Here is an 18899-nt window from a genome sequence, read left to right as displayed (position 1 = left end):
CCGCCCGCCCCCCCCCCCAGCTGCCCCCTCCTGTCAGGGACTTGTGCAGAGCCACGAGGTCCCCCCTGAGCCTCCTTCGCTCCGGGCTGAGCCCCTTTCCCAGCTCCCTCAGCTGCTCCTGGGGCTTCAGCCCCTTCCCCAGACTACAACACTGAATTAAAACACCCTTTGGAATGCCAGCTCCCACTTACAAAATCCAAAGGGGAGCAACCCTGAAATATTTGGGAGGAGGGAATGGGCCACAGCGTTTTGCCCCCCCTTGAAGGCAAACAGGTTTTCTCAAGGAATGCTAATGTCCTTGTTTGGTTTAATTCAGTACTTTTATCTGGATGCCTCCTCCCACTTCTCTCCAGCAACATGAAAAATGCACCATAATGAATCAATATCGTACAACCAAACAACTGCTGTTACCTGGTTTTTAATTTAATGACAGGTGCGTCACTAACAAAGGCACAACTGAATCCCAAATACTCCAGCCAACATAAATCATCCCCGTGGCTCCATTCAGGGCAGGGGCTGGCAATAAATGCTGAGATAAGTTAACACAGCAGCAGCTGCATGGCTAATGCGGGACTCCAGGAACACCCATGCGTGCAGGGACACACTGCATTAATATTCCCTCCCCGTGTCCAGCAGAGACAAAAACAACATACCTGGAGCAATAATTAATCTACAGAAATTAATCATCACGACAAGACTCTCAAATGCTGCATGTAATAAGCTCCTCTTCGTGGTTTTACTCTTTACTAAATGGAATTACCAGTACTGAAATGTTTTAGAAGATTTGCATAAAACTGAGTGTCTGAAGGGTAAATTATTTTTCAGAACACCACTGATTTCTGAAGTTATTTGTACACAGGCTGCAGAAACCATGGCAGTGCAACAACCAGGTTTTTAAAATTTGGAACATACTTCACAGAATCCCAGAATGGTTATGGTCAGGAGACCTTAAAGAACATACCATTCCACCCCTCGCCAAGGGCAGGGACACCTTCCACTATCCCAGGCTGCTCCAAGCCCCCTCCCGCCCTGGCCTGACCCACCCCCGGGTTTGGGGCAGCCACAGCTGCTCTGGGCAACCTGTGCCAGGGCCTCCCCACCCTCACAGGGAAGAACTTTCTCCTAATATCCTTCCTCCTAATATCTAATCTAAACCTACTCTCTTTTTCCATTCCCCTTGTCCACCTTGTCACAAAGCACCCAAGACTTCAAATTCAGAGAGTTTTGGAGACTGACTTTCCCTTTTCCCAGCAAAACTCCTCCAACATTCATCACTGAACACCACTAATGATATTTTTTATTTATACATCAAAAATTTCACCTCAGACAAAATGTGGCAAATGAAGTTCCATCTTAATTACACACTGTAAAAGAATTAAGTCCTTTATTACAGCTTGCTGTACTGTCAGACCACCTGACGCCTCACCAGAGAATCCAGGTGCCTCCAATCTGGCCAACTGGATTCTATTTAAACATCCCCAAATTTCAGTAAAGCCAGTGCTGACTCTAAGACTTGATCTCATGCCCTTGCTCTTGCAAAAAGGCAACTGAAGAAATTAAAAAGTTGTAAGCAAGGTGAAAGTCACTTCCATTTCATTTAAGACCAGAGTCTCCACTCACACAGAATACTTTAGGTTCCTCTTCAGCCACTCCAAGGAAAAAATCACCAGAGGTCACATTACAGCAAATCCCAGCCTTTATGTTTGGTTTTAAAAAAACAAACTCTCTTTTGTTCAATGGTTTTAGAACATCTGAATGAAACAGATCCCTTCCTAGAAAGATGACTCTTATATGCACGCTCTCACCTGCCAGGTTTATGTTATTGCCTATAAATAGGCACTTCAGCAGCATTTTTATCAAGGAGCAAAAGTTCCATGTCAGATTTGAATAATATCAGCACTGCCACTATTGCCTTTCCTGCTCAGGACTTTGCACCACCTGTTAAATAAACCCCACAAGAAGTTACTGTACTGTGTTGGGCATTTAACAGCACTGTTCAAACACAGTTTTGCTGCCTGGATTTTGGGCTGGCTTTATTTGCCTGGTCTCCAGCTAAACGTGCTACCTCCCACATGACATCACATCCACGCCCTTTAGTACAGAGATACACACGTGGAATTCTTCCCCCAGGTCTTTCAGAAATATGTTCATCAACATCAGAGCATTACCTTGACTCTTCTCTTCAAATTACATGTTAAGGATTTCCTAGACATCAGGAAAGGGAAAGACTTCCCCTGCAAAGGTTGAGGGGGAGGAAATAAAACTGCTGCGTACTGCAGTCCCTTCCCCAGAGCCCATCACTAGGCTGCCTCAGACAATGTCTTGCTGCTCCCATTCCCAGAGCATCCCTCCTTCTACTCCTCATGTCCCTGCCCAGCTGGAGGTGTCACTGATACCGTCCTTGAGCGGCCAAGCAAAGCTTTCATACCCCTCCCTTGCTGCCCACCGACCTCGCATGCTGGCCCTGCTCAGCCACAAGGGGCTTCTGCTGAAATTCCTGGCCTTCCCACACAACGGGATGTGCTGCTCCTTAGCTTTCTGCAAGTCCTCCTTAGGAAAACTAAGCTGAACCCATCCATCCTGGCTGCTTCCCAGGAGACTCTGCCCACCAGCTGCGTGAAGGAGCTGAATTCTGCTCTCATGACGGCGCGTCTCCAGGTCCTGAAGGCAACTTGTGGTCACAGAAGCCCAAGCCACCACCAGTCCGAACACCAGCCTCCCCTCCCACGGCAAGTACGGACAACTTGGAGTTCTCACACCACAAACATCCCAACACAGTGCGAATGTGGCTTCCAGGCCAAGATTTTTAACAAGAACGTTGCTGGGCAGGCCAAGGTCCCGCCAGCTGTGAAAGCACACGAGGCAGCAGAACAAACTCAAAACCACCATGGCGAGGTCACCCACAGCCTAAATTTTCGCCCACAAAGAAATTCTCTGACCCAGCACGAGAAGCCAGTGACATTTCCTGCTTATGGATCCACTTGAGGTCTGCCTGATCTCAGCAGACGTGTGAAGGGCATCTTTACAACTTGTGAAGCACAAATATTTGTAACATCAGGAAACTCTTTGCTTGCTGAGTCAAGGAATTCAGCTCTCCTTCCTGCAGCTCGCTGGCAAGCCAGCCCTCACTTTCTGCTTACCTCAGTGCACTGCTCCAGCTCTCTGGCGAGCAAAAAGAAAAAAAAAGTGGCCTTTTTTTAAACTTGACTTTAATATACATACTCTGTACTGTCGCCTCTTTAGTCTTAAAATAGCTCTTCCAAATAGAGCTTCAGAAATTCCTGCAGAAGGGAGTAACTGGCAGTTCAAACATCCTGCAGCACAGCAGAGCTCTTCTCTCCTCTACAAATTCCTTTCTACACCGCATCTCACCATTTTCTAACAGCTTTTTCCCGAGCAAACAGGAACTACAATAGCCAAGCACACAGTAATCCCTTGTTGATTCAGCTACTACAGAACACTTTACCACCCTGAGGAGCCCTGCTCCGTCTTTCTGCTCCACAGAGGATTTACAGTAACTCACATCTGCACTGGATTCTGCATCTCTGCCCTGCACTTAGAAGCCTGTTCATCTCACACCTAAAACTAATCAGCTCCGACAGCTTTGCGACCATTTGTCCTTTGGAATGTTTACTCTTTAAATCTCCACTTATCCTCAACTAAGATAGAAGTACATGGAAGGAAAATTCTCCCGAATGTAAACAGAGGTACTGAAGCTGAAAATATTTCAACCAATATTTCAATATATCAGGATATAGCAAACTATATAATCAAGGAATCAAAGTTGTGCATAATATCTTCGTGACAAAAGCAGTTTCCTGCTTGTCCTGCCAGCACTCACCTACAACTGTTTTTACTCCAGTTTTCACACACAATTTTCATTACCTGGATCATCCTCCTGCCATCCCCTCAAGCAACTGCAGGCACTACTGTTCTTCTAACCCCACTCAACTCAAAGGAGTAAAAACCCTGCCTGCCATGCCCACTGAGAGCAGATAAATGAGCTCCTGCTTCGAAAAACAAACGCCAGACAGTCTAACTTTGAACTTCCTGACTTCACAAGTTCTCACACACAGAATCGTTCAGGTGGGAAAAGACCTTGAAGATCATCATGACCAACCACGAATTATTTCCTGCCATTACAAAAATGTCCCTTCCTAAAAAGCCCAGTTGGATTTTCAAGAGTGCATTGCTTACTCACAGTAGTTTGACTGATGCACTTCAAACCTGAAACTTCCCCACACAACGTGTTACGAAGTCACAATTTTGAGCAGGACGTTTAGAGGTCAATCACAACTGGCACAGGCCAGGGGTACAATTCTGAGTGCTCTTTACAACAATTCTCAGTGCTCTTTACAATATACAGAACATATTAAAACATATCTTGGCAGCGTTTCCAACAGAAGATTTTTAATGCTCAGTAAAATTTATTTGATTTAAACAAAAAATATTACCACGTGCAAAATTCTTGGTGTGAAAGTACCCACAAGCAAATCGGGCCTTAAACAGGAGGTAGTTGTGATTTTCATCAGCACAAGCTCCCAATTAATGAGAAATTTCTCCTTTATCAAGAACAACAAAGCAGTTTTCTTCCAAATCCACTTCCAAGCTATGATTTTATTCATTATTTTCAATATTCTAATCCACACCACCTATGATAAACCATGAAATAGCTTTACCTCGTGCCTGAACAGTGCCCCTGTAGCAAAGCACAGAGAAAAAAATTCCAGACAACATTCACTAGCGAGCAATGTACTCCCCATAAATCACATTACTGTACAGTTTGGGATTAGGATGAGTTGCCACTAGCAACAGAGCCAAAAAAATCAATTCTGTCACTATATATAGAGAATTCTTGCAACCTCAAATGTAGCCAATGTTTTCAGCAATTTGTCTCAGAGAAGTATTAGCAGTCCAGCGTGTGATCAGAGGAACATGACATCCAGACACAAAACAATGCTAAAACAATAGTTTTTCCTTCAGTAGAATAAAAAAAGAAAGCAAAAAAGAAAGCAAAAAAGAACCGCCGGAAAGCTGCTGGTGAATGTGAGCATTTCATTTACCCTTTTCAAAATAAAAGCGTGCCCTCTTTATAGCATTAACATTCACAACAAATCAAGGATTGATTTCAGAGCTGAAGTCTATTTAAAATGATCACTAATGAGTTTTTGTTTTAAAATGGGAAACTAAGCAAACATTAGGGAGAGATACAGTTTAGACAAATACAAGGGTACTTTTCGATAGCTTCCCCAAACCCCATTCATCATATCCAAGGCATTTCCCTTTCAGAAAAAAAAACAGCCTAGGATATTATAATTCAGACTGTCTACCAGGAGCTTTTAGAAAACAGGAATATGAGGAGTTTCTTTGATCCCCATTTGCTTAACAGCAAGAAGCCAAGACACATTTCATCATTCATGCTTCTTATTCCACCCTGGATCTGCAAAAGGCTTTTTAGCAGGCAACAACCACCTTGGAGTTCTTAGTTTACTCATCTGTCACATCTTAGGAATCTTGACAGTGCCACCCAGGTTTATTACAAAGACTTTTCTCTCCTTTCTTTGCCTACAATCTTAATATAAGCACTTCAATTTTACATGATGCCCTTCACAAGGTTTCATTGTCACTAACACTGACGTAAGTCAAATTCTGTATTTTAATGGATTCTACAGGTAATAATAATAATTGCTATAATGGGTTTTTTCCTCAAAGCACAATCACCCTGTTTTAGAAGAGTACAGTAGATGTACTGTTATTTTTTAAGTCAGTAAAATGTAACAGCTCACTGAAAACATGTCGCCCAACTTCTAAAATCTTATCTGTAGATATGTGTCAGAATCACAGAATCCCTTAGGTTGGAAAGACCTCTGAGATCATCGAGTCCAGGTTTTGGCTGATCACCACCTTGGCACTGCCAAATGCTAAGTCCAGTTGTTCCTTTAATATGAGTATTCCTTATAAAGTTTTTCCCAAAAGGAGAAACTTAGTCTATTTCCAACCAAAATAATATATGGAAAAGATATCTCAAAGGGGTCAAGTCATCCAGTCTTCTTGTCACTGACAAGAATATTGATCTTGCTTACTATTTGCAGCAGCACTGGCTGCTCCAAACACATATAGGAGTATAATGCAGTTACAACCATTTTTCCTGAGCTCCAGCAAAACCAGAACAGGGCTGTTAATACAAGTTCATCACAGAATGGTTTGAGTTGGAAGGGACCTGAAAGATCATGAGTTCTACTCCCTGCCATGGGCAACGACACCTTCCACTATCCCAGGCTGCTCCAAGCCCTGTCCAACCTGGCCTTGGGCACTGCCAGGGATCCAGGGGCATCCACAGCTTTTCTGGGCAGCCTGTGCCAGGGCCTCACCACCCTCACGGGGAAGAACTCACCCACCAAAACCCAACTATCGCTGCTCTTTAGCAGTTTGACGTCATTCCCCTTGTCCTGGCACTCCATGCCATTGTCCCAAGTCCTTCTCCATCTTTCTTATGGGCTCCTTTCAAGTCCTGGAAGGGGCAATTAGGTCACCCCGAAGCTTCTCTTTTCCAGGCTGAACAATCCCAATTCTCCCAGCCTTTCCTGTCGGCTGCCTCTGGGCTGCCAGTTCAGCAGCACAGCTGGGTGCAGAGAAGGCAAAAGGCATTTCAAACATCCAGCGAGCTGTGTCAACAAAAGGGCCCAGCCCTCCTCTATCACAGTATTGAGCTAACCTGCTAAATTTAGAACAAAAACAAATCAAAACTACAACGGATAAACTCCTCCAGCAGAAAGATCCATTTGCTCTCTGAAAGCAAAGAAGTGTTTGGATGTGTGGAGAGATGAGATCTTGGTTCTTAACTGGACAACAGCTCTGCATTGCACCTCCACCAGAAGGACTTGGCAGCCAGCGAGCAGAGAACATCAAAGCACCCCCACCAACTCAAACGAACTTCTCAGGGCAGATCAAAGCTCGAGGCACTTCATAACGCAGGCCCGGGGTGTTTCAAACACCACCCCAAACTCGGGAACAAAGAGCGCCGTGACGGCTGGATTCCTGCGGCACAGCAGAGCCCCGCGGAACAGCAACCTTGGCTGCAGGACGCACAAGTCACAAGGCCAAGTCTCCCCAGGAAATTGTGAATAATAACACGGCCACGCTCGATTTCAGGGAAGAGAAACATACCTTCACTCCTCCTTGCGCTGCTCCTCGTTAAGATGGAAAGGAAGAGAGCAGCCTCTTACTGAAAGAGGAGGCAGCACACAGGAAGCACGTGCAGGAGAAAGAATTAAAGGACATTTTTACCAGTGACACGTTAGAGGATGATCCAAGTCTTGATGCAGGTTTTGAAAACTATGTCTTGAGCACCAAATGCCCAACAGACAAATAGAGGATTCAGTTCCTCTGGCGTCAGGGATCAAGTCCAGTCACTGTTCGTCAACAACAGGCAACACCAACTTCAACCACTCTTTGGATACTACAATCACAATTCTGCAGATTTCCAAATGAAAAACTCTTGTAATCACAAAGATTTTGTTCACCTCCTCAGCAGAAAAGCCTAAGCTTCAAATGCTTAGGAAAACTAGAGTATCAGGCGTTCTTTGTTTTCTACGCAGCTGATTAGCTCATAGCAATTAACTACAATCTGCTTTCACATCATTTAATACAAATACGGATGAAAAATGTCTAGAAAAAGGGTGTTTGCATTTTTTTAACCTATGTGAACATAATGCACATCATTCAAGCATACATTCAGCCAAATCAGGCGGTTTCAGGTAGATGCTCCCCTGAAAGCCCGTACATCACAGGGAAAAGAAAATGAGATTCCCAAAGAGAACTAGTGCACTTCCCAAGCCTTCCCAAGTCCTCCCAAGTCTGCCACTATTTATAGTGATTCGAGAGACTCAACACCTCCCACACTGTTACAGTTCTGAGCTTTTTGCTTTGATTTGAAACACACAGAAAAGAGCTAAGAAGGAGGTACAAACCAGTTCTACTGCAACTGCAGAAATTACTTTTCTCTCACCTCTTTTCTACTACTGGGTGGGAAACGTGGGATACAAGGAATAGTTGCAACACCCACTAACAATCCCAAAAATACTAGTCATACAAGTACCCCAAAAGTTCTAATGTTTGCTACACAGAGAACTGATGTTCTTTTCACTGGAAAGAAAAGATGAGATTGCTCAAAGATCCAGAGGAAATCAAATAATGAGCCTTGAGTTTTTTGCTCCCAAATTCCCACATTTCAGAAAGAGAGCATCAGTCCCTGGAACAAGCTCCCCAGAGATGGGTAGAGTCCCCATTGTGGAGGTTTTCAAGATACAGATGTGAGGTAACTTCATCCAGGCTCCTTTTGCCTCGTAGGGTTGGACTAGACAGTCTTTTGAGGTGTGCCCTGGAGCCAAATCTACTTTTAAAGAGCATCCTGGTATTGTTGGTACAGGGAAATATCTTAAGTTTATCACCTTAAACCAATGCCAGAGGAGCTGGTTCAATAAATTTATGGAAATCCAAAGGTTTGGGCTTTGCTGTGACTCGTCCAAAAACCCCCACCCTTGTGATGGTCCTCTCTTAATCTCACCAAATCATACAACCATGGAATGGTTGGGGCTGGAAGTGACCTCTGGAGACCCCCCAGTCCAAGCCCCCTGCCAAAGGAGGTTCACCCAGAGCAGTTTTGAATAAGCCCAGGGAAGGAGATTGCAGAACCTCTCTGAGCAGCCTCCTCCAGGGGCTCTGTCACCTCACAGTAGTTTTTTTCCTCATATTCAGGTGGAACTTCCTGCACTCCAGTTTGTGCCCATTGCCCCTTGTCCTGTCACTGGAAAGAGTCTGTCCCCGTCCTCTTGGCACCTGGCCTTAAAATATTTGTATGCATTGGTAAGATCCTCTCTCAGCTGTCTGTTCGTGAGGCTGAACAGCCCGGTTCCCTCAGCCTTTCCCGGTAAGTGAAGTGCTCCTGTCCCTCCTCATCTTTGGCTGAACAGAGCTGAGAACAGGGGAAGAATAAGAAGACAAAGAGGAAATTCAAAAGCAGGACCTCTTTCTTAATTAGGTGTTACTAGGCAGTGATATTTACTTGTCCTCTTACTCAGCCAGCTCAGATCACAGAGAGATAATTAGAAACAATCACACAAAATCAATTAACATGAAAGAAAACTTCATAAACAACAAGCACATTAAAATAACATGGGAAGCCACTGCCATCTACGCCCTTTCTCACCACTGGCAACACAGCTGAAAATGAGCAAAGCATATTTAGAGATAAGACAGGCTAAAGCCAGGCTGGGAACATGTCAGGACTATGAAAAGCAGCCGCTAGAAATCAAGACACCGTAACACTGCCTATTATTGCTCTTCTGAATATTCCTTTTAATTCACAAGGCAATCTAGCCTGTCTTTTCTGCCTCTGCCTGGCTTTAGGATGGAAAGACAACGATTTTCAGGTCAAACATGAACAGAATTTCAGCAGCCTAACAAATGGCAATGTCTCAAGACAGAAATTCTCAATTATGTCAAGAGATTACAACTACTTTACTCCCTGCTGAAAAATAGGAGTCAATTTTACTTCATTTTTCAAGAACTTCAGACCCCCATCTCTGTCACACTCAAACCCTGAAATAAAAGCAAAGTAATTCCACCTTTTATACAGTTAAGTGATTTCTGAGATTTCCAGTTTGCAGAGGACGCCAAGCTGAGCAGTGCAGTTGACACAACGGAAGAACGGGGCCATCCAGAGGGCAGGGCTGGATGGAATATTGGGAAGAAATTCCTCCCTGTGAGGGTGGGGAGGCGCTGGCACAGGGTGCCCAGAGAAGCTGTGGCTGCCCCCGGATGCCTGGAAGTGTCCCAGGCCAGGCTGGACAGGGCTTGGAGCAGCCTGGGATGGTGGAAGGTGTCCCTGCCCATGGCAGGGGTGGCACTGGATGAGTTTTAACATCCTCCTCCCACCCAAAAACATTCTACACATCTATGATTCATTCTTATATTCAAAGATCTTTAAAAGCACTTCTGATCTGAGCTCATCTCAGAGTATCATACCCTCAAGAAAAATTGTGGCTTGTTCAGTTTCTTGCCTCCTCCCTTTTTTTTTCTCCTTCAAAAATGCAAACAGAACACAGCAGAACCCCCCCCAAAAAACCTTATTTATGCTCAGGACTGTATGTATTTAAACACGGCCACAAGTGCCAACATTTTCCCCACTAACATTGGCTTGCATCTGGCCAGAAATAACTATACTTAGTGGCTTTACCACCATAAATCTTCGAAAGTCTTCTGCATGGCTGAGCTCCTCTCATAAAATTAGACACCAGCGCGTTTTGTCTGTCTCATTAAAAGGATGTTTGCTGGAGCCGGCGCAAGAGGAGAGAGGAGTGTGTGAACAACCTTCCCAGAGCCACTGGGGACTGGCCCAAACTGTTCTCACAGTGGCACAAAGAAAGGAACGCTTAAAATAACTCCAAAGGCTCTTAGAAGGAACGTCTCCGAAGGTTATGAATAATTTTAAAAGTCTGAGAATGGAATCTCCATGCTCACAGTAGCACACAGGGAAAAAAAGCTAGATTTCAATAGATTATTTTTTTTTACTCTCTTTCCTCAAGTTTCAATTGGAAATATTCCATTTGCTTCCTAAATAAACACAACCCAAAACTTACAACCATTAATTCAATACTTTAACTCTCTTTCCTCACGTTTTAATTGGAAATATTGCATTAACTCCATAAATAAACACAACCCAACACTTACAAGCTTAAAGCCAATAACAAGCCCCCAACTTAACATATTCCTACCATGCATTTTGGAAAAATGTTATTAAAATTTTAAAACCTACTATAAAAAACAGTCAGAAAAGCACCACACTGAGCCATTATAAACCAGTTTCATTTTACTGCAAATATCTGACCAGAGCAACTTGGGTTTGATAAGATATTAGCCATTTTTCAACAGCCAGTTTTTAAAAGTATAAATGCAGAACACCTTTTCTGTGTGCTTTCATATGCAGAAAGCAATCAAGATGATTAAACAAGGTCACTGATTTTAGTAAGACAAAAAATAAAAAGTCAGATGCACATTCACCAGAAAACCGAAATCACCACGTGTTAAGATAAGATATTAGTTGGGTTAAAAGTTCACTGGGAGCAGGAGAGGTTGATCTCAAGGACCAGCTGGGAATGACAAGAAAAGTCAGGACACCAAGTTCTCTGCAGCCAAGATAACCATGTTACATTGGCCCTTTTCTGGGCAAAAACCCAACAAAACAAACCCACAACCTCCCTTTTTACCTCTGCCTCCCCTACAAGGAATATTTACATGGTGTGTGATTTGATAATCCCATTCCCCTCACTTTTCAGGATGCTAGCATTGAGAGGGCACAAGGTTTCCAAGGTCTCCTGATGCGAGACTGGCAAAGGCAGCAAAACCTGGAAAATAAACCTTCTGGCACCGAACTACACAGAACAAAAGCCTGAGGCTGGATATGGGGAAAGATTCTTCCCCCAGAGGGTGGTCAGGCACTGAACAGGCTCCCCAGGGAATGGTGACAGCACCAAGCCTGACTTCAAGAAGCCTTTGGACAACACTCTCACACATGGGGAGATTCTGGGGTGCTTGTGCAGGGCCAGGAGTTGGACTGGATGATCCTGATGGGTCCATTCCATGAGGATATTCCATGACTCTGTGACAACACACCACCATAGGAAATCAAGCCAGGCCACACTAATTGTGTCTGGAATGGGAAGAATGCACTTCTTCTTTCCAACACAGCTTATCATGACCTTTGTGGGATGTCCCCATGTCTTCAATTCCCCTTACACACAGGGGTTTCCAAGCAAGAGCTGGGATTAAAAACTGTGAGGAAAGCCTTCATCACAGAAGTGATGTGATGAAGAAAGACAACCCAAGAAGCAGCTTGCGTTTGAACAAGTGGATCAAAGGAAGAGCTTTTTGTTCCCTTAGAAATACCCTGTGCCATGTATTTTAATATATATATTGCAATTGTCCCCATAAAAATCTGTACCAAAGGCAACTTTACAGGACTTCATGGCAGCTGCTGGTTTCCCAGAGCTCTGCCAAGTAACATCGTGGTGAAAAACATGAGTTAGGTCCAGGAAAAGCCATGCTCGGATAAAATTCAGGAAGAAAAAGAAATCCAACCCACACGACTTTCTGCAAACTGACGACTTCGTTCTTAAAAAGGGGGCATTGAGTCAAAAGTGAAAATGCAACTTTTGGCAAGGAGCTGGTGTACTTAGAACCCAAATCCTCTTGTTATGTCTTGGAAGACAAACTTGCACTAAAGCCACAGCTTAGCAGAATAAGCCCAGGTTCTCCTGAAAGTCCTTAAAAATCAGACTTCCAGAGCGTGTGTTGGAATTGCTTTAAGAAGAAAAAGCTCATTCAAATGCAACCTCAGAGAAAAAAATGGAAAAAAAAATTAATTTTCATTCTGATGCGAGAAGTGGTTTGTTGGGGGTTTTGTACACTATTAGTTCTGCTACAAAAAAGCAGAACTTCAACTTTCATCAGTTGAAAAGTATTCAGAAATACTAAAACAGGAGATCCATTAATTTTTGTATGTCAGGGATAAAAAAAAAAAAGAGAAGGAATGTGGTCCATTTCTCAATTCCACTATGCCAAGACAGGCCTGAATCATTACACTGTGGCCACGTTTATACTAAAACTCTTCTTTTTTTGCTCCGAACTTGGATTTCCACACCCAGTAGGCAACCGCTTTTTTAGAAGTACATTCCAAGCTTCCCTCAAACAGTTCCAGTCAAAACATCACCAGATTTTAATTCCATCAAGAATGTGAGCATCTCATTAAAGCCCTGCCTAATCATAGGTAACGTGCCCAGACCACAGATTCTGTGGTATCTTGATATGGCATATTCCTCAGAAGTAACTGCACCAACTTTTCTCAAAAATTCTGAAATTTCTGCCTATTTAGAGTTAGAGCAATGAATTGTGTGTCCTCAACTAATTAAGAGAGCCTGGGAAAAAAATTGAAAGTACAAAAATAAAGTCAAAACAATCACTAGTGGTGAGAAAGATCAGCCCAGGAGGAAAGAAATGTCATCAGCTCATAAGAAAATGGAAAGTTTTAAAGAAATAAATATTCCAGTCACACAAAGGAAAGCCTCAAGTGTGAGTCAAAACACAGAAAAAAATAACATTTTGCATATTGTTTTCGGGAATTTTTCTGATTCTTCTGCTGCTTCCCACTTCGGCAGGTTGCAGGTTTCAGAACCTGTAAGCACAGCAAATCACTCTGCTCCTACTTAAATAAAGCCCCAAACACCAGAGGCAAGAATTGCATCTGCTGAATGCAGGGAATGACCTTGAAGGAAAAAGGAAGGACACATTTCTCAGCAGTATAAAGGGAAAAAAGAACTGGACCTCCTCGTGGACAGATGAATTTTTTAAAAAGGGGCTTTATCAGACACCCACTAGCCAGAGGCAAACATGCTCTGCAGCCCAGGTTCAGGAATATCCAAACAAATTGCATTCCCTGCAACTGGAGACTGGAAAGAGCAGGAAGAAAGGTAAACTCCTCACTACCACCACCGTCCGTGCCTGGGGGCAGGAAAAGCAGAGATTTCTTAGTATTACTCAGAATCTCTTAGGGAATTCTAATACATATGGCTACACACACATATAAATACGTGTTATTTTACAGCTTTTTTCTCCATCTGCTCCTCCTTCCACAGCACCACGAGGCTCTTCCCTAACACTGCATCTTTTAAGGGATCTTATAGATTTGCTGTATTTAAAACTGGAACTGCTGCTGATCTCTACTCCAGACTCAGCCCCAGCTGCCATAAACCTTACCAGGAACCTGCCAACACAGCCAGCCAGATTCCAGGAGCACAAAGTCCACCAGGGAGTACAAAGTATATCCAACAGCAAAAGCTTCCACTGAGCATAATCTGAGCACAGAAAATTACATGTTCAAACGAGCAGGAACTGGCTGGCTACGGATGTAAATTCATTCATACTTTTACTTTCTTTTTTTAAATATCTCTGCTGCTCGCTCTGGCTTGTTATGACAGGCTGAGGCATCGAAGGAGCTCTCTGTCCTCATGCTGGGCACAGAAACACAAATCCTGCCCTGGAATTACTGCTTCCCTCACACACATCTAACCTGCAGAAGGGACAGCCCAGCAACAGCATCCAAGACAGGGAAAGGCTCAGATTGGTAAGGAAGAGCCCCAAGATCTCCCCACTTGCCTTAAGACACCTTCAGTTGCTCTGCTGAACATTAAATAGGAGAGAATCTCAGAAATTGAGAACTAATTAAAATTCACAACATCAGAATTGGATAAAGGAAGAGATGAAGCACCTGGGAGGAAAAAAAACAAAAGAAGAAATTGACAAATTGGAAGGGAGAAGGAATCATCAGAAGGCAGAGCTTTAGAGGCGAGGGTGGAAGACAGAAAACCACAGAATCACAGAACGTTCTGAGCTGGAAGGGACCCACAAGGACACCCCACAAAGGCAAGGCAGCAGCAGGAGAAAGGCGAATGACACAGAGAAATGCAGCTTTATCAACAAAAAAAAAAGTCAGGAGGCAGAAACCACAAGGACAGAAGAGGGAAGGAAACAGAAGAAAGTATTTGTACATAGATTTGCATCCACATCAGGAGCACAAGTAGATTGTGAGCCTGTCATTTTGGCAATTCCTTTTAAACTGTGAATCTGAAAAAACCCTGAAAAAACTAAATTCAGGATCCAACAAATGAAAGGACTGTATTGTTACTCTGTCTCAGCCAGCAATCAGGCAATCCTTACATCTCATTTCAACTGACTTAAAAGGATGAAGCAACGTAGACCAACACATCCAGACAGCCAAAACGAGTTAAGACTCAAATAAGGTGAATTTTCCAGAGCTGTAACTCACAAAGCAGCAGCTGTTCCTTCTACAAGGGCATCAGGCTGGGGTTACATAGTGACTTTAAACCCATGTGCACCTGGGCTGCTGTTGAGTAGCTTTGCCTTCCTTCCCTCTCCTTCCTCAGGTACTCATCACTCCTCCTCCCTCTCATGCCACACTGGACCAGGGACTGGATTTATCAAAATAACCTGGGAGAAAAGCCAGGGAAGGTTTGATTTCAGGTGGGCGAGTTCCCCAATCCACAGAACTCACCCACCCTGCGCTGCAGCAGAATTAGTTGGGCCAGTGGACCTGGCCCTATGTCCTTCATCCAGACTGAAGTTAAAACAGACACATAAGCACGACTTCATTCTCTCCAGCAAAACACAAATGTGAAGAAGTTTTAAAAAGGACATTTTAGGATACCTCAGCAAAACCTCAAAAGGCATCACAAGTGCTTTGGAAAAAGCAGACCCCAAGCCTTTGGAAAAGCGGGACCCAATGTTTAAGGTAAAGGAACTATCACTTAATGGAGTTTATAAAGTCTGCAGCATATAAATACCTCACAGAAACGCCAAGTTGAATTAACATGTGGATCATACAGACTTCTTTACAATTCTGCAGGCACTTGTACACACACAAAAGGAAAGCATCCCCGTGTGTGTCCCAGCAAACCAAGACCATTTGCAGACCCTGGCTGTGACTTAGTTACTACCATCAGTCAAGTAAGTCAATCTTAAAGCCAAAATAAAATACATTAATATTGCTAACACCTCTGATAAATTCAGTCATTCATAGCCCAGAAAAAAAATAGATAACTCACTGTCTAACAGCAGCCAGGGTGGACAGAGTGAAGGACTCCTTGCCACAAATGTTGAAGGGTTTCTGGATCACAGCAACAAAACCTACATTTACCTGTCCAGGAGAAAACTCCTTCTCCATCCCGGTGGCAGAGAGACAATCTTTTTTATGGTAATGCCAACACACATCTCCCACATGAAGGGATGAGATAGCTTTAGTGAGCTACAGAAGATAAACACATGTCATGCCTAAAAGTAAGCCAAAGACCCTAAAAGCATCCTGAATCACTTGTTCCCCGAATTCCCCAGTCACTGAGCATGAAGAAATGTAACACAAAGAGCCAAACAGAGATTATAAACACAGAAATGTATTTTTAAATCTATTTGCTAACACATTTCAAACACATTTTTTATTAGAGTCCTGTCACTGAAAGAGACTTCAGCTTTAGTGCTACTGAGCTGCCACAGAGGAACACAACACAGTTTGTTTACACTGAAATGGACATTTGGTATTTTTTTTAAATAAATACTAGAATTTTACATAGCGTCGAAAGCCATGCAAAAAAAAGGGTAGTTACACACATATACCTCAACCCCAACCAAGAATCCCCAGCTTTGCATAAAGATATCAAAGCTACTGGAACTGCAAGCATGCTTTATGGGCTGGTAGACTGCCAAAAATCATCTGCTAATACAGCAGACAATAGATGTATTCTGCTGGAGAACTTTCTGATCTTTTCCTCCTATCACTTCTCTTTAGTTACACACGAAACCCAACCAAAGTGATACAAAAAATATGATTTGAATGCTTGCATTGATGTGCCAACAAATGAAGCAATTATTCACAATAAAGTAACTTTTTCAAACATGCATTTTTAATCACTGGTTTGCAAGCCCTGATTCAGTGTTTCCTGTTGCCATTGCAGCATGTCAGTTGCTGGAATTCCAAGTACAAAGTTGTGCTCCTGCAGTGCCCAAAAGCTTCAAAAATGCTACCAAAGGACCCAAAGTCTTCTGAGTCTCGATAAACAAATGGCACTCTGCTAAAATTCCATACTTTTGGATAACAGCAGGGTGTTTACTATAAAAATAAACCTTCCTTCCAGAGACAAAAAGATCCTGTGTGTGGTTCCAGCTTTCTGGAACGCTCCGGAACCACAGTGGCTGCATATCCTGAATCCAGCCATAAATTACACAGGATATTAGGGCGAGGTTGATAACCCAACTTGAGGCACGAGCATCACACCCTGACCAACACCATGGAGCCCCCAAAGCTTTCCCCCTTCCCAATTCAAAGGCCTCTGCATCACGCCCCGAGATCAGGGCTTGTTCAGCAAATGCTTTTAACCCCAAATTCCCTGGTTCTCTCTGATTCTCTTATCTGATACTTGAACAAATCACTGACACCACGGAGCTGTCATACCCCATCTCATCATCCCACACTGAAAGAATGTTTAATCTGTAAATCCACGCAGCAATTCTGCAACCAGAGTGCTGAACACACTCAGTGACCACGGGACTGAATTAAATGTATTAACTTGGCTTCCTAATCCCCAACATTAAAATTCAGAAAATTAATTAACTGCAGAAATTAAATTACATTAAAGGAAAACATTTTAAGCCGGCATTTTCACGTTTTCCTGGGTTTGTATCCACAGGCTTATAACATCTTTCAGCAGAATACAGACTGCAGTGAGCATAAGCTCCTGAAAAATAGCAAGTGCTAACAAAACCTGGGCTAGAGCAGCAGTACCCAGCCTAGATGCTCTAAAAATAAGTTTCCATCTAAGGGGGGAGAATTCCTTGGATCAGTCTGTTACTTATTACCCAGCATTTGCGAGTTACACACTCCCCAGAATAATGTTAATCTGAGGAAATGAATGCTGTGATCTTTCCCATACAAAAAAGTGTTTCAACACCCAAAAAACAAGGGGGAGAAAAGGTTCAGGCCTTGACATTCTGATTTATGGAGGACACTGATAGTGAGACAAACAGAACTTCATCTGTCAAAGCCAAACACTTGCATTTAATATACAAACATCAAGCAGGGAATCTCATTTAAATAATTAACATGTGGACTATCCACTGCCAGAAAGAGCAGGGCAACAATGGACTTACTGCTGCATATTGAAATGGAATACTGAAATGGAATGATTAATCCTCCATATAATGCCAGGTACCCACTCCCACCATATTTTGTTAAAAGCAAACCTTTAATTTCAAGAGAAGCAAATCACATTAGGTAAAATGAATAATGAAACCTCCCAAGCGATGTCGTGTGGATTTTCTCTATTGTTTTGAACCCGTGCAGAGTTTTAAATTATAAATGCAAATATCTTCTTGCAACTTTCTGGTAAAAAATGCAATCTGCTTGAAAGTGCTTTTCAAAGCTATCTCTAGTGAGACATAAATCATCAGTGGCTTTAAAATATTTCAGTAATTTTAGCGGACTTTTAAAACTGGTAAATCAAAGTCTCAGTATATTATATGAAGAAATATTGCTGAAAAGACCAATGCTTTTTGCATGTTGTTTGTGAGTTTCTTTTAACATTTCCCCCATTGAAGACAAGAAAAAATGGTTTGCATTGTGTTAGCTCCAGTTATAATTTCCAGCTGTGTCAAAACTTTAACAGCCTAAAAGCAGGAAATCCAAAGAGGAAATTCCATCGTCAGTTCCTGAATTTTGTAACTCAAATGTTCTTCCAAAAACTGGACCTTAAAGGAATTTTGGTAACATTTTCTGTAGCCTTACCTGATATCTTCCAGTAGATCACATTCTGCCTGATGCTTGGCCTGAAGTTTTGTCATTTGCTCAACCTGAATGTTTTTCAGCACTTGTGTAACTTTCACCTACAAAAAAACCAAACAAACCCAAGGACCACTTACACGTTGTGTCATTTATGTCACATTTCAACAAGAAAACAAACAAAGCCACAGACCACTTATATTTCCTGTAGTTTATGTCACATTTCAATGAGAAAAGAAACTAACAAACTGGAAAAGGCTTCAGAAGGTCGGCTTTACATTTTTAGTACTGGTGTGGTTCTCCTTTGAGCCTGGTGGCCCTGCACAGCTAAAATTCCAATACTTTGGGAACCTACTTGGTAACTGGCAGACAGCACTAATGGCACAGGTATCGGGAATGGTTTTGTTTCGCCGGGGGAACCTTGGAATTGTTTTGTTCTTGTTTTTTCTAAAACAAGAGCTCTTGGCATTTAAGCCCTCTAGTGATCACAGGGAATCCA

At 42.9% G+C, this 18899-nt stretch overlaps 1 protein-coding gene across 2 annotated transcripts in view; it reads right to left on the bottom strand.

Annotated features, from left to right (window-relative positions):
• FCHSD2 (FCH and double SH3 domains 2) overlaps window positions 1-18536 on the bottom strand; it is a 121275-nt gene extending 102739 nt beyond the window's left edge. For both annotated transcript variants that reach the window (XM_008644643.2, XM_017727117.1), the window contains exon 1: window positions 18407-18536. In XM_008644643.2, coding sequence (XP_008642865.1) covers window positions 18407-18462 — 56 coding nt within the window. In that variant the 5' untranslated portion in view covers window positions 18463-18536. The remainder of the gene's footprint in view (window positions 1-18406) is intronic.
• Between the last annotated feature and the right edge of the window lie 363 nt (window positions 18537-18899).

The sequence above is a fragment of the Corvus brachyrhynchos genome, unplaced genomic scaffold (assembly GCF_000691975.1).
Source record: "Corvus brachyrhynchos isolate BGI_N302 unplaced genomic scaffold, ASM69197v1 scaffold412, whole genome shotgun sequence".
NCBI lineage: Eukaryota > Metazoa > Chordata > Aves > Passeriformes > Corvidae > Corvus > Corvus brachyrhynchos.
Note: the sequence above shows the minus strand (reverse complement) of the source record. Positions and strands in the feature narration are given on the sequence as shown.